The 12,169-nt window shown below is 47.2% G+C and overlaps 4 protein-coding genes across 4 annotated transcripts; 1 reads left to right on the top strand and 3 right to left on the bottom strand.

Annotated features, from left to right (window-relative positions):
- Positions 1 to 543: 543 nt before the first annotated feature.
- FOIG_10008 (uncharacterized protein) lies at positions 544 to 2,449 on the top strand (the record flags this gene model as incomplete). Its single annotated transcript, XM_031210296.1, has 3 exons — positions 544 to 1,039; positions 1,092 to 1,633; positions 1,685 to 2,449. The coding sequence occupies 3 exons, from the start codon at positions 544 to 546 to the stop codon at positions 2,447 to 2,449; spliced, it is 1,803 nt and encodes a 600-aa protein (XP_031059774.1).
- Positions 2,450 to 2,677: 228 nt separating this feature from the next.
- Positions 2,678 to 3,073, bottom strand: FOIG_10007 (uncharacterized protein; the record flags this gene model as incomplete). Its single annotated transcript, XM_031210295.1, has 1 exon — positions 2,678 to 3,073. One exon carries the CDS (start codon positions 3,071 to 3,073, stop codon positions 2,678 to 2,680), a length of 396 nt encoding a protein of 131 aa, XP_031059773.1.
- A 671-nt stretch (positions 3,074 to 3,744) lies between these two features.
- On the bottom strand, positions 3,745 to 4,101 carry FOIG_10006 (uncharacterized protein; the record flags this gene model as incomplete). Its single annotated transcript, XM_031210294.1, has 1 exon — positions 3,745 to 4,101. One exon carries the CDS (start codon positions 4,099 to 4,101, stop codon positions 3,745 to 3,747), a length of 357 nt encoding a protein of 118 aa, XP_031059772.1.
- A 364-nt stretch (positions 4,102 to 4,465) lies between these two features.
- On the bottom strand, positions 4,466 to 10,257 carry FOIG_10005 (uncharacterized protein; the record flags this gene model as incomplete). The annotated part of the gene is made up of 5 exons (XM_031210293.1): positions 4,466 to 6,723; positions 6,780 to 7,409; positions 7,472 to 8,103; positions 8,230 to 9,863; positions 9,913 to 10,257. 5 exons carry the CDS (start codon positions 10,255 to 10,257, stop codon positions 4,466 to 4,468), a joined length of 5,499 nt encoding a protein of 1,832 aa, XP_031059771.1.
- Between the last annotated feature and the right edge of the window lie 1,912 nt (positions 10,258 to 12,169).

The following is a 12,169-nucleotide window of genomic DNA, read 5'->3' as shown; positions in this document are numbered from 1 at the left end:
TACCTTGCACCAATCCGTGGCGGATGTGGATGTCAGTGGTATCATTACCACGTAAGAGGCTAGATGAGCCGAACATTTCTCTCCTTTGCAATAGCGTGTGTGCATGAAATGCGTGTCTCGTATGTAGTGAGATTCTCTCTCATCACATACCGCGATGGCAGTGGGGCGAGTAGTCTAGCGGTTGAGATGTAAGACAACGAAAGGTCTAGACTCCTGGTCATTCTTGGCATTACTGGAGTCTTTCATTTGCGATGCAAGATCTATGCGGGACTAAGAGGGGTAAACGGACTAAAATTCAGCTCGCCACCTTCTCGCATACTAGCCTTTTCTGAGATGTTCGGGAGGTCTTATCTGTAGCTAGTCCTTTTGGGAACGCAAGGGAGGACAGCGAGTGCTAACCCTCGGCGCAGTGCTTGGTCTGATTCCTTCAAGTCTCCCCAAGGAGAGGTATACATACAGTCTTCATTTATTTACCATTCCATCCCACGATAATAATAACGATCTCGCCGCAATATTCGTATCACCCTTCTCCAGATAATCGCGATGAAACCACCAACACCTACGGGAGACAGTCCGAAGGTAGCCAATTGGGAAGATGATATCCTACCAATGATCAAAGCACCCTACTGGATTACCGTTGACCCCGAGGGAGTTGGCCAAACATGGATTGGTGAAATGCAGTACTGGGGTAAATGGGATCTTTCTAACTACGATGATGTTAAGAAGCGGGCAGTCGGTATCTATAAGCATCTGCGATCTCAGGCGATGCCTGTAACCCGCAACCCGGACCACTACTGGCCTGAAGCCGCCCTCGAGGTATTTCGCAACTGGGTAAATCATGGATTTCCAAAAGATTCAACAGCCGAACCCTCGCAGAGTCCCGTAATTCCCGATCCCGTTGACCCTCCCATCGCCTATAGAGTCAGGAGGGACATCATGAGTTTGAGCCCAGAAGAACTTGTTGCCTACCAGACCAAGCTAGACGATGTGCTCAAGGTGAGGGAGTTAGGATCCAAATGGCAAGAGCTTGGAGTCCTCCGTGAGTGAAAGATGCCTCAAGAACAGATAATGTCCGCTAATTGACACTGCAGACGCATATTGGTGTCTCCACTACCAAGAAGCAACATTTATGTGGCATCGTGCTTACCTTCGCTATGTCGAAGAACTCATGGACTTCCCCGTCCCCTACTGGAATGGATTTGCCAAAGAGGCTGCATGCCCAACGTCGAAGTTTGCCGGCATTCCTCCAATGTTTCTTGAAGAGACATACCAGCATCCTTCTGGTGGAACTCGACAAAATCCACTGCGATTTGCCAAAGCGTTGAATGGGAAGTCGAAAGATGGCAAGAGTAGTACCGTGACTCGAAACCCTATCTTGGCGGAGGGTCCTGATGCAAAGGGCTGGAAAGAGAAGATTGAGCTTTTCAAGATTTACCACGACCAGATAGCCCACGCACTGGAGCAGAAGACTTATACAACCTCTGAGTCAGCGCAGCACTTTGGAGTGCCGTGGGCTAACATTACTGATTTCACTGATGATCAGCCTGATAAAGACTATCCATTTCGTTTCGACTTTGATGGTCTGTTTGAGCAGGTTCACGATAACTTCCACGGCTGGGTTGGACCTGATATGGTAGGTAATGACATGACTAAAATTCTGAATCTCTCACTGATATTGTATTAGGCCGACAACACTTATACTGCCTTCGATCCCATATTCCTGTCTTACCATGCAAACATGGATCGACTAGCTGGTATCTTCATGGATGCGAATCCGGAGAATCAGTTCACATCTAGGTTCCCACTACAGCCTTTCATCAACAATGGTACCGACATTGATTATGATGACCCTCGCCGTTGGCGGTATACTACAATTGGTGATATGGCTAAGGATACCCGCGCCCTTGGTTACATGTACGGCGAGCCGGCGAGCCCTGACTTCTCAACTCGCAAGACTGCCGAAGAAAAGGGTCTTCGTCGCGCTGTGCCAAGTGGAGGCAAGGCAATAGTCTTGCCTGTCGGGTTGCCGGGCCAAGACATGACCGCAGCTACCAACTCTCTCAATATCAGTGAAAAGAGAGAGCTCATTCCTTATGTCGTCTTTAATGAAGTTGGCTGTACAACCTCCAGCTACCGCATCGATGTCTTTACTGCTGGTGCAGAATCTACGGCTCCTGATGTAGTCGGTAACCCCGATTTTATCGGACAGGTGACACGACTTGGAATGGGACGCGGAAGAGATGGTTCGGGGCCACCAAACACAAACCGATGTCGCAAACCAACTGCAACAAGGGTTCTTTCGGCTGGAAAGTTCAAGGATCGGCTTTCAAAAGGTGATGCGCTAAAGATCACTGTGACAGACTTAGAGACGGGAAAGGATGTTGAAGAAGAAGAGTATATAAAAATGTCAGGTTTCGTTCCAAAGTTGGCTTGGCTACCGGATTACTAATTTCCATTTAAATCAATTGGAGAAGTTAGAACTCCATATGAACGAGCCTGGAAGCCAAGGAGGTAGCAGCACCACCAAGATTAAAGTCAGATAGGCCAGCGGTTTTGACTTGCTTCTTGAATACCAGCTATTGTTTATGCCTAGTGTCAAATCTGCATCTCTGTATTTTCAGATCGCGATCGACGATCTATAGCTACATTCTCTACCCCAAGCAGAGCAAGGGCAATCTCAACCTCGTGACTCTTCAAAGTCACGAATATCAGCTTGAATCCTGTAGAATTCCACGTCGCTGTCACCATCCCCATTATAATTTGCATATTCCGCCTCCCATTCCTTGAATTCTATGCTTGAGCGTTCAAAACACTCAAAGAAGTCCATACCTTCCAAGACATCACACAAGTCCCTCTTTGTTTTCTCAACATCGACGTCTGCAAGCTTACGGAAGTCGATTCTAAAAGTATCGTTGCAGAGCCACCAGAACCTGTACTTCAGCTTATCGCTGTCGAAGAACTCCGATAGTTTCTGGGTATATGTGTATAATGGCAGTGTCCTTCCCTTTGTGATCAGTTTCTGCGTGAACAGAAATGTTAAATATTTGTATGTGGTACTGCGAGGGGCTTCCATGTTGACGTCGTTTGAGATAAGATATTGATCAAGTTATATGTTTGACGGGGTTATTGTGTCTGTGGTGAAGTTGGAAGTGGAGAACGGCAGAGGTTGCTGGAGAGTTTATATACCCAATTCTCCATTCAGACTGAGTCTTGGATGGCTATATGAACACTGAATCGCGGTCTATTCTGGCGCTAATGCTAATAGGTGTCATGTGATTCCGCCATTTATGGCCAAGTCAAAAGAAAGTGCGCTGTTTCGCGTTGTTTACCCGAGTACGTGATTTGGCTTGCAGACCAACTCATCTCATGACGATGGACGCATGTCACTAATTGTTTGAAATTCTGTCGCTCACATGGATACACTAGCAGGTTGTATTAGTATTATACTTTATTAATTTATATTTACTCTAGAAGGCTTGCAATGCCAAGTTTGGCTTCACTGTAAGCCTCTTGTTACTGGCTCACTGCTACTTTTCAATACTAGCACAGGCCTTTCAAAACTCTCTGTGACCAGCAGGCCGCAACCTAAGTTACTTATCAGTGTCATCTGGAAATACTTCACTTTATTTTGGTCTCGATTGGTGAACCGCAGTTACATTTTATACTACACTACGATGCTCATAACCCTATTATGGTCCATTTCCTCTTCCAACGCCACCTTCTGTCCTCTGGTTACTTCCCAGTTCACTTGCGGTTTGAGCAGTAACGGCTCTTGCTGCAGTTGGTGCATTCCTGCATCCGGCCACTGCCATTGTGCCAGTGAGTGACAAACTTGTCTCCGCTTGTCTCGAACACCATGTTGTCGGTGGGGTCGAAATAAGCATTCATCTTCATGGCCTCCAAGGCATCATACACCTCGTTTCGTGTGGAGTCATAGTACTTGTCCTTCATGTAGACCTCCACGGTCATTGTTGTGCCGCTGATGGATGCAGACTTGAAGCGATCGCCGAAGGCATCCTCCACAGGCTTGAACGATGGTCGGTCGTATGTCACGCCAGGCTTCTGTTCGAAGCGGAAGTATCCAATATGGGAATAGGACATTTTGATAGTAGAAAGTTGTTTTAATGAGTTAGAATATATTTAGTTGACTTCTCTTGATTGAGTTGTAATCGAGTTGTTGTGTGTTTGGTAAAGTTGAGAGGGAGAAAGACTTGAGTACGGTGGCTTTTATAGTTAAACTGGGTGCGTGATTGAGTGACTCGAGTCAAATGATAGACTGTTGATTTGGTATCACATTGTCCAAACGAATCTTCTGGAATTACGCTTCTTCGCCCAAACATAGTGAATCAGTGATTAAAATTGGCAGAGGTCAGCTACCCAAGGTCAAAAATAAGTCTCGTGGGGTCCTCGTATTTCAGTGAATATCTGGTGGTTTACAGATGCTATTCACGGCTCAATATCCGCGTTATTCATGCCCTTCATTGCCAGTATCGATCTTTCGCTTCTTGAACACAGGCTCATTATCAGATCTCACCAAGTTGACTGGCAGATCGTTCACTACCGCTACCGCACTCAGCAAAAGCTTAGTGTACGCTGCGGCTACAGCAGCAGCGTAGTTCTGCCAGACCTTGTTCTTCTGAGCATCACTGTAGTCGCATATCCCTCGTATCACAAGACAATCTGTCCTATTCATCACCCCAGCAGCTTCCATCTCAAAGCATAACACTCCGAACTTGCGTGACAGCCGATCACGCAAAGTCGCATCTTTGATCACACGGTTACCTGATGCTACCAGGCCGTAATGGATCCTCGGTTCGGTTGTCAACCGTGGGAGGCGCGTCTCAAGATGCGAGCAGCCGGGCCTGCAACTCCTACGAGAACAAGAAGCGCGGAATAGTACATCCAGCTCTTGACCCGGGTTACCATAAGATGGCAGTGATTTGACGATTTCGGCAAGGTATGGGTTCAGTGCATCAAGCCCGATATCTGGATCCGAACGGATCTTGCTAATGGCATTAGTCAAGATGCGAGGCGGTCGTCGCAATACGCCTGTAACCTCAAAGTCGCTTCCCTCATTCTCCTTCCCTAGATCGTACTGGAGCACGCCAGGGAATGTGCTGGTAGGTAAACTGACAACAACGTCGCCTAGTCTAATATCATCACCTTCCGAGGGTGCACCACCAGCGATGCCAACCAATAAGCAGAAGTTTATAGACATGAAGCTGCGTGTCATATCGGATATTGCTGACGCAGCTGCATTTGTTCCATATTCTCCAGCTGGAAGAGATGTTGCCACCACCAGATGCTGTGATATCTCGCCCAGTGCATACTGATTGTTGTCGCCGAGGACGCTTGCCATGTTCTGGTGTCTTTGATCAAACAGGGCTCGTATTGCCTTCAGCTCAATCGGTAACGCGCACAGGATGCCAACCGTATATTGGTTTCGTGCATAATACTTGCTCTCGCTCAACGGAATAGCTCCGCTCTCGGGCGTCCTCTTCACTGGCGATAGTTGACGTGATATACTCGAACTCCGTATTGAGTTGACATGGCCCTCAGTTGAGGAGGTCACGAGACTCGCACCAACTCCACTATCCTTATCTGCCCCGTCTGATATATGACTTACAGTTACCTCCTCCCATGGTTGTTGTTGCGTCGGTGGACCAACATCTCCCCAAATCCAAGAAAAGCCCGGGTTATGTCCAAACACTACAGCACCACTACCTGCAATAGGCATGGGAGTCCTTCTGGCACATAACCTGTGAGATAGTGTCGATGGGAAAAGTACATGGACTGGTTCTCCATGATGCGCAGCAACACAGCCACAATGGCATCTTCCGGAGATGTTGACCGCATTATGCCATATAAGATCGTCACTTAGCCGGACATAGTCATCGCTAGAACTGCGATGGTCCCTAACGATAGCGTCCATATCCGAAACACAGCATGCAAGGAGGTATCGATGACGTGGTAGTTGAGACCAGGTCTCGCAAGAAGCTGGGCCTACCGGTCGAACAAGTTCCCCAAAGCCGCGTCCTGTCAGCGTTACGGCCTGGAGTGCCCTCGTCAAGTCGACCCATCCCTTCCCAGCAGGATCAAGGGTGACTAACCGTGGATGTAACGGATCACGGTTCGCGCTCAAGTCCTCGAAGTCCCATCCCTCGAGGTACTTTCGTGGCATCTTCTCAAGGTTTGCGCTGTGGCGCCTGGCGATATCTGTCTGATGGTCGAGCATCTTTTCGAGCAGATTGTAGTACTGATCAATTCTGTCTGCCAGGACGATGAAGCCGTTCCTTTCTGGATAGAGCTTCAAAGCTTGATTCGTAGGGTTGATGAGTACATCAATTGCTGAATCAGCCGTAAAGGGTTTGGGTGACTCTTGTAAGTCATCAGCTTTGAAGATAAAGGCTGATTGGAACTTGTCAGTGCTGTCGAATGCTAAAGACGCTCTTACAACGTGCAATAAAGCGCTGGTGCCGTTAGTCAGCCATCCGCGTTTGTCCTTCTCGTCCCAGAGCAGAAAGAATTTTGAAGAGATCCATTTGAGTCTCGGAATAAAGCCATTGCGAGCCACATGCGCTGGCGTGTCTTTGATACCGAGTTCGAAGCTTGAACCTCCCGTAATCATTCTTCCCAATGTTATGGTGGTGCCAGCAAGAGCACATTGTGAGTGTGGCTTCGGAAGCTCTGAATGTCTAACATCGTACTGTGCCTGAGCCGATCCTATGAAGTCCATCAGTTAGTCGTATATCCAGGTAGATTCGATTACAACGGCTCACCAGCATAGAACTTAGCTTCAGAGCACCACCCTAAAATGTGGCGGCAACTTGCAAAATCCAATGATCCTAGATCGACGTCCCGCTGTAGATTGTCAGCCAGATACGATATGCGGCATCCGTCTTCTTGATAAATTAGGTGCCAGTAGACCGCATCTTTGATTTGTTTAGTTGGTACTAGCATTGTCGAGAAGCCCTTTATGTAGACCTTGTCATTGAATCGGTCAACACGCTGGGCTCGAGCTAAGCCTGCCATGAGGCTCAGAGGTATCTCGAGGCCGGTATCCTTCTGAAGTTTCGACAGAATGGGAAAACCTTTCACGATGATGGGGTTCTTGAAGATGCCATGCCAGCAATGACCGTTAGCAATATCTGATGACTCCGGAAGTTGTTCTGTCTCGAATGCGATTTCAAAGACGACAGCCTGTGGCATTACCTGACTCTGGTAAGTGGTTCTGATAGAAGGAGTGCAGTAAACCAGCCCTTTCTCACGTGGCGAACTCCTCAAAGCCGCTCCCAGCCAGGCAAGCTGCTCTGCAGTCTCTGAGATGGAAGCTGCGGACCCATCCATCTCGACCATAAGCTTTGACTCCTTTATCCAGGCGGCTAGTCTTGTACCATCTGGCAACCGGGCTTTGAACTCGTTAGATAGGGCTGTGTCAGGACAGGATGCGAAAACTGAGACTGTATCTTACTGTGATGTGGACCGGCCTGCTCTTGCTTTAGTAAGTCGCCTGTAAGATGCAGCATCATCTCCCCTGTGACGGGCCAAGTTTGCTTTAAGAACTGAGCGCAGTTTGAAGCTTGTGCGTCGGAAGAAGATCCGGTGAGAGTAATCACTCTGGGAAGTGCTTCGTCTGGAGGCTTGGAGTACTGTTGCGAGTCAAAGAACTCAACAATATCCCAGTCAATCTCAAACAACACGCTGCAAGGCTTAGATGCTATGCTCCTGCTGACTCTATGAGGTGGTGGAAGTGAAGATAATATTTGATCTCGAATAAGCTGAATCGCGGGTGGTTCTTGTTGGGTAGAATCCATATCTCTTTGGAGTTGGGTCAGTAACCATGTGTAGGCTTCGGTGTTAGGTGCGAAGTCTCGGTAAGCCGCAACCCAAATGTCAGCATCTTCATACATATCCTCCTCATCGCCGTCCCATATTTCGAGACTTTCCAAACCTTCTTCAACTGAGGTTCCGTCCATATCTTCATTTTTATCCCAGAGGTCCATACGCTCCTGCAAACTCATAGAGCCTGACTGATCTCTTGTCTCTCCAGGCTCAACCTCACCCTGGGTGAGACAGATCTCTAAAAAGGCTGCAGTAATCTCACTAAGCAAATAGAGATGTCAGTAAGTTCGGTTGGTCACTGGCCATAACTACCCGGACCTGGCTCTTCATGGAGATCTGAACAACTCCATAAATCTGGAAAGGGTATTGGGATAGATCGCTGCTCACCTTCTGTGCCTGTGAACAAAGGCCATGACATCTCGATGCATCTGGCTGGTTGCACAATACCCAATCTTCAGAGCAAAAGCCTTGAGCAGGCTTGGAAGCGTATCAGAAATACTCACTTGAGTTATTTGGCCTGCATTGGAAGATCCGGAGCTGACTCTATTGTATAGATCTGTAGCTAGCTCTGATATGTACAGACGCTTTCTGGAGAACGTGGTACTCGAGACATCGGAGTATTCAGTGGCTCCGTCGTCGACATCATTGCCATCTGGACCGCCCAGGGAATCTTCAGCTCCTTTATCGTCGTCTGGGTTCTTGCCACTCCTATCTGTGAAAGATGCGGACGCATATGCCGAGTCCGTGAAAGCTGAAGGAGCAACTGGCGTAGTCTGTACGGGCAATGCCTCAGTATCGCTGGCGTCGAAAGGACTTTCTGTAAAGTCGGAAAGTAATTGGAGTATATCCCTGTCCGTGTTTTGTTCACATAGCAAGTCTATTTGCTTTTGTACTCGGACGAAGTTCCCGTTTGCGGATTCTTTTAGGGCAGATCTGATCTTACCGCCAAGGGCAGGATTTCCAACCTCCAACGCCCCTTGCTCGAACCGCCGTGATAGTTCGGAGTCCACAAAAAATTCGATATCAGGATTATCCTCCAAGATGTAGATCAAATGAAGTTCTGTCCATCCAATATGACTCAAGGTTCCTGGCCTTGACGAGAGACAAATTGAGAGTGATGAATGGGCTTGAAGGGCTTGAAGTACACTAATTACCTTCGCCCGCTCTGTTTCTTGACAGCCATCAAGCCCATCAAGAACTATATATGTCTTCTTGCTGGTGTTTAGGGCATCACGCAATACGTTAGTCATCAGTCTGCTATCAGACGAACCGTCATGCACGTCTTCGAGAAAGAGGAACCTATCTTGACGGTTCTCAAGAAGTTGGCGATACAAGCAATAAAGAATAGTAATGGCTTGTAGTGAATCGGTTTGATCCCACCGACAAAAGAAAAAGGCGATTTGGGTACTATCAGATTGTCTCTGAACCAGATCATCGACCATATTGGCGAGTATGACCGACTTTCCTGCTCCTGCCTGGCCTAAGTAGAGCAAGGTAGAAGAGCCATTGCAGGCGATGAAACTTTGGTATTTAGGGAGAAGTGTGAATAAGCTAGTGCTTCCACACTTTCGTATCCTTTTCCAGGCGGTCAAGTAGTCGTATGTTGAATATCTTTCGGCGACTTCAAGATTGTGGGCAAGGTTCTTTGTTTGCAACTTAGATTTGCCAGAATTAGGAAAGATGTTCGCAAAGTCGTCGGTTCGTGTCGGAGCTGGTTGGCTTTGTAGAATCTTCATTTCCTCCTTGATCATCGTTGCCCAACGCTCGAGATCTGACTCATAGCCTTTCAGTTTAGAGTCCGTGGCGAAGGATATAAACTTTGCAAAGATTGAGCTTTGTAGCGACTTGACTATATAGTGGCAAGTATGGACAACGACGCTGAAGTATTCATGAAGACATGATTGAAGGTGTTTAGACCGCGCGTAAAACATGCTTATTTCCATGCGACGGGGCGCGGTGCGACCGGCGCTCATAAGCATTGTAGACACCTTCTCCAGCCATCGAGGATACTCCGCAAGCATCTATGGATTTTATCAGGTCTATACAGACTTCTCCACAGAAAGGACATACCATGATCGTCAGGCGTACAATCAACCAGACACTTGCAGCAAGAGACGACATAGATCCGCCTAGCACGACCTCTCCAATAGAGGCGAACTCCTGTACAGCTTCCAAGAAATTGGTCAGCCGTGGTCCAAAAGCCCGACTACTACCTTTCTGTTTTCCTCTCGTAACCATATCAACTTCGGCTACAACTCTCATGACATCTGTGATCGTCGGAGGTGAAAGTTCCTCTCCCTGCGTTCTAAATGAACGTCTCTGCTCATCGGGTAGATTAGCCAAAAGCATCGAAATTGCTTGAGCCAGTCGAATGTCTGGCTTTAGCGAAGCGGCTGCCCTCGACGGGTCGGCCATGATAGCAATTCATTCAATGCCAAAAACACTTATGCTGGCCGACGTTCAAGGTCAGGAATAAGTTAGAGTAAGATAGGTTATTACGAAGCCGAGAGCAAAAGCGGGGTACGACCAGGTATTTGAAAGTGAGGCTGACGGTACGTCCCTTGCCACAGAGCCAGCTTCAGTTACTTGTCATAGTTGGCCCTCTTTGTCAAAATGAAGCAAGCTAAGACCAAAAGAAAAAGAAAGAAAAGCTAAAATTGCTTTTTTTCACGTTATGTCCGCCCCAAAGTAGTTGAGCTATAGTAGAGATAAATACCTCATGTTGGATCATACAACGCCTGGAGACGCGACAATGCATGAAAACTATACCAAGATTCGTTGAATTCCGGTTCAAATAACACCAGGCGGCCTTCTTGATTACGTGCCACAAAGCTCGTTGCTGTTTCCGACACGCGAGAAGAGTACTTGTCTATAGTGCAGGATTATTGAGACATGATCGGATGTCATAACTTGCCATGTTGTTAAGTATGAATAGATGTCAAGTCTGCCCTAGCTGGGTTTAGACAAACTGAGGGTTTACAATAATTGCTTTTTATATTAGCCTCTGGCCTTTTAAATTAGAATTATATACTGTTTACTTAAAATGAATTGTCTTATTCTGCTCGTCCTTCTTTAAGAAATATATTTTAATCAAAAGAGTTCTGGACACCAATGTCATAGTGCTTGGATTTAAAAGTCAAAATGCGCATCTTGCAACGCATAAAGTGAAGCCAAAGGCCTTGAAATGATACTTATATATCGGCCTTTAACCTGTAAAGAAATATGTATTAGAACTTTGCCACAAGTATTACACTAGCATTTTAGGACCCCACGTGCTATAGCTAACTGAAACTTAAATGACATCTCCCTGATGCTTTGGCCTTGGAAACCAGGAACACAACTTGTTATTGCATCACCGGCACAATTGAAACGGGGTTCTTTGTAAATGATGATCATCAGGGAACCACATCTGATCCGAGCTTGGCCAAGGTATAAATATATGACATCAGTATCTACGACTCTTCCTCGGACAAATCACAAACTCAAATAAGATGGTGATTCAGGCTGTTGATGCCATGTCTCACACAGCAAATCCAACTTCTTGACTTGAAAGCCTTCCAACAGAGGTCCTGCAATCTATTTGTTCCCATCTCTGTCGCCATTATCAAGGCAACAATCTCATTCCTCACTTTGAACTTCCATGGACAAATCAAACTGTCCCAGATCATGATACCACTTCGTCCAATGCTGAAACCGTCCGAGACCTATGTGCGCTCGATCGCGTATCGCATCGGTTCCGGGACATCGCTCAACCTTTCCTGTATCATGAGTTCCCTAGTCTTGAGCGTCGCGAGAGGCGCCTAGAGCCGTTCCTTCGTACTGCTACTGCCAGACGAGACTTGGCTAAGGCTGTCAAGACCTTAGCTTTCAGTTCGAACCTGGCAGCTGATTTGGACGTCAGCTTGGCTCGCAATGTGTATCAACAGGGACTCGAAGTTTTGGAACCGACGTGAACCAAGTCTGGCGTGGGAGACTGGAAGATTGTCTTGAACCGAAGCATCATAAAACATTGCAGGCGTTTCTGTTTGGATGCGATGAAACTTCCCTTACAAAATCATATTTGTGGAGAGTTGCCTACGCCGAGACTCTTGTTCTGCTCCTCGCTTTACTGCCCAATCTGACAACCCTTATGGCCGACGGAGACTTTATCGACATGTTTCTTCCATCTGCTTTCAGAGTCTTTTGGTATCAGCACTATCAAACTAAGGCATCGTTGTGCAACTCGCCTCCCCATGCAATTGTGGACGTGGCGCCCGATCTGGATAAGTTGATAATTGGACCTCATTGTCAAGTGAGACAAAGGTCAAGGCCGGGGACGATATCCTAC

The sequence above is a fragment of the Fusarium odoratissimum genome (assembly GCF_000260195.1).
Source record: "Fusarium odoratissimum NRRL 54006 unplaced genomic scaffold supercont1.17, whole genome shotgun sequence".
Lineage (NCBI taxonomy): Eukaryota > Fungi > Ascomycota > Sordariomycetes > Hypocreales > Nectriaceae > Fusarium > Fusarium odoratissimum.
Note: the sequence above shows the minus strand (reverse complement) of the source record. Positions and strands in the feature narration are given on the sequence as shown.